At 58.0% G+C, this 1,126-nt stretch overlaps 1 protein-coding gene across 1 annotated transcript in view; it reads right to left on the reverse strand.

Annotated features, from left to right (window-relative positions):
- Positions 1 to 652, reverse strand: part of PAX2 (paired box 2) — a 76,527-nt gene extending 75,875 nt beyond the window's left edge. The window contains exons 1-2 of the mRNA XM_031554575.1: positions 646 to 652; positions 74 to 386 (exon numbers count right to left, since the gene is read on the reverse strand). Of these exons, the coding sequence (XP_031410435.1) occupies positions 74 to 386; positions 646 to 652 (320 nt within the window). The remainder of the gene's footprint in view (positions 1 to 73; positions 387 to 645) is intronic.
- Between the last annotated feature and the right edge of the window lie 474 nt (positions 653 to 1,126).

Genomic DNA, 1,126 nt, shown 5'->3' on the forward strand with positions numbered 1-1,126 from the left:
CCGGGCTGCCGTGGCTCGGGCCGGGCCGGGCCGCGCCGCTCAGCCCCTCAGCCCGGGAGGTTCGGCCGCTTACCGATCCCTACGCCTATACTGGAAATACGGCGTCTGGAGCGAATCGAACGTAGATTTGTTATTGTTATTATCGTTAGTATGAATTTGATCGGAAGCCCGAACCGTTACCGAGTGCCGCTGAATTCCGAGCAACGAACGGCTGTGCCGTGGCTGCCGCTCCCGTTTGCCCGCCCGCTCCGAGCGCACCGCACCGAAGGCGAAATTCCTGCGGCCGCCGCGGAGCGAAGCAGTGCCGTGCGGGCCGAAGCAGCGAGCAATCGCGGGCCGCTCGGTGCGCTCCTCGGAATTAAATGCCGCGTTCGAGGCGATGTGCGCTGGAAATGATTAATTGGGAAACGGGAGGGCGGCTGCCTACAGCTGTCCTGCCAAGCGTTTGGGGAGCGGGCCGTGCCTGCGTCTCTGCGCCTTCTCATGGCAAAATCGGATTTGGTAAACTCGGAGCATTTCTAATTTGTGTCTTTTCGGTTTGTTTTTGTGCAGCGGGCAGGGCGTGTCCTCAAAAGTTTCGGTGTTAGAAGTTACAAATCGCTCTCAATTATTCATCTCTTGGCTCGGGATGCTCTCAATCTCGGCCTCGCATTCGTATTTGTTCCTTAATTTAAAGCTCGGAATTATTTTCTCTCGCGGTGAAATTAAAACTACCAAACATCCCTCTCTAGCGCCCTGGTAGAGGGTCTCTTCGCTTCCCTTCGCCCCCGTTTAGAGAAAGAATGCCTCTCCAAAGTGAAAACACACCGCGGATCCCTTCCCCGTGCGCTAGCAATGCGTTCTAATCGCCCATCGCGGACGCGGTACGTGAGCGGGTAGGAGCGGGGCTCTGTGCAGCCCCGAGGCCGCCCGGTTCCCAGCGCCACCTCGCCTAGTTTTCCCGCAGCTCAGCCTTTAAACGAACCCCACGAACCGGGGCCCGGAGCCGCCACGACCGAACTACCGTGAGCGTGGAACTGCCATCTATTTGCCTATCTGCCACTGACAGCCGAAATCGAAGCCAAACCCCACCAAATCCCGAGGAAAAAAAAAACGGATTTCGCATCCACCAAAGGTCGCGGGCAGC

The sequence above is a fragment of the Meleagris gallopavo genome, chromosome 8 (genome assembly GCF_000146605.3).
Source record: "Meleagris gallopavo isolate NT-WF06-2002-E0010 breed Aviagen turkey brand Nicholas breeding stock chromosome 8, Turkey_5.1, whole genome shotgun sequence".
NCBI lineage: Eukaryota > Metazoa > Chordata > Aves > Galliformes > Phasianidae > Meleagris > Meleagris gallopavo.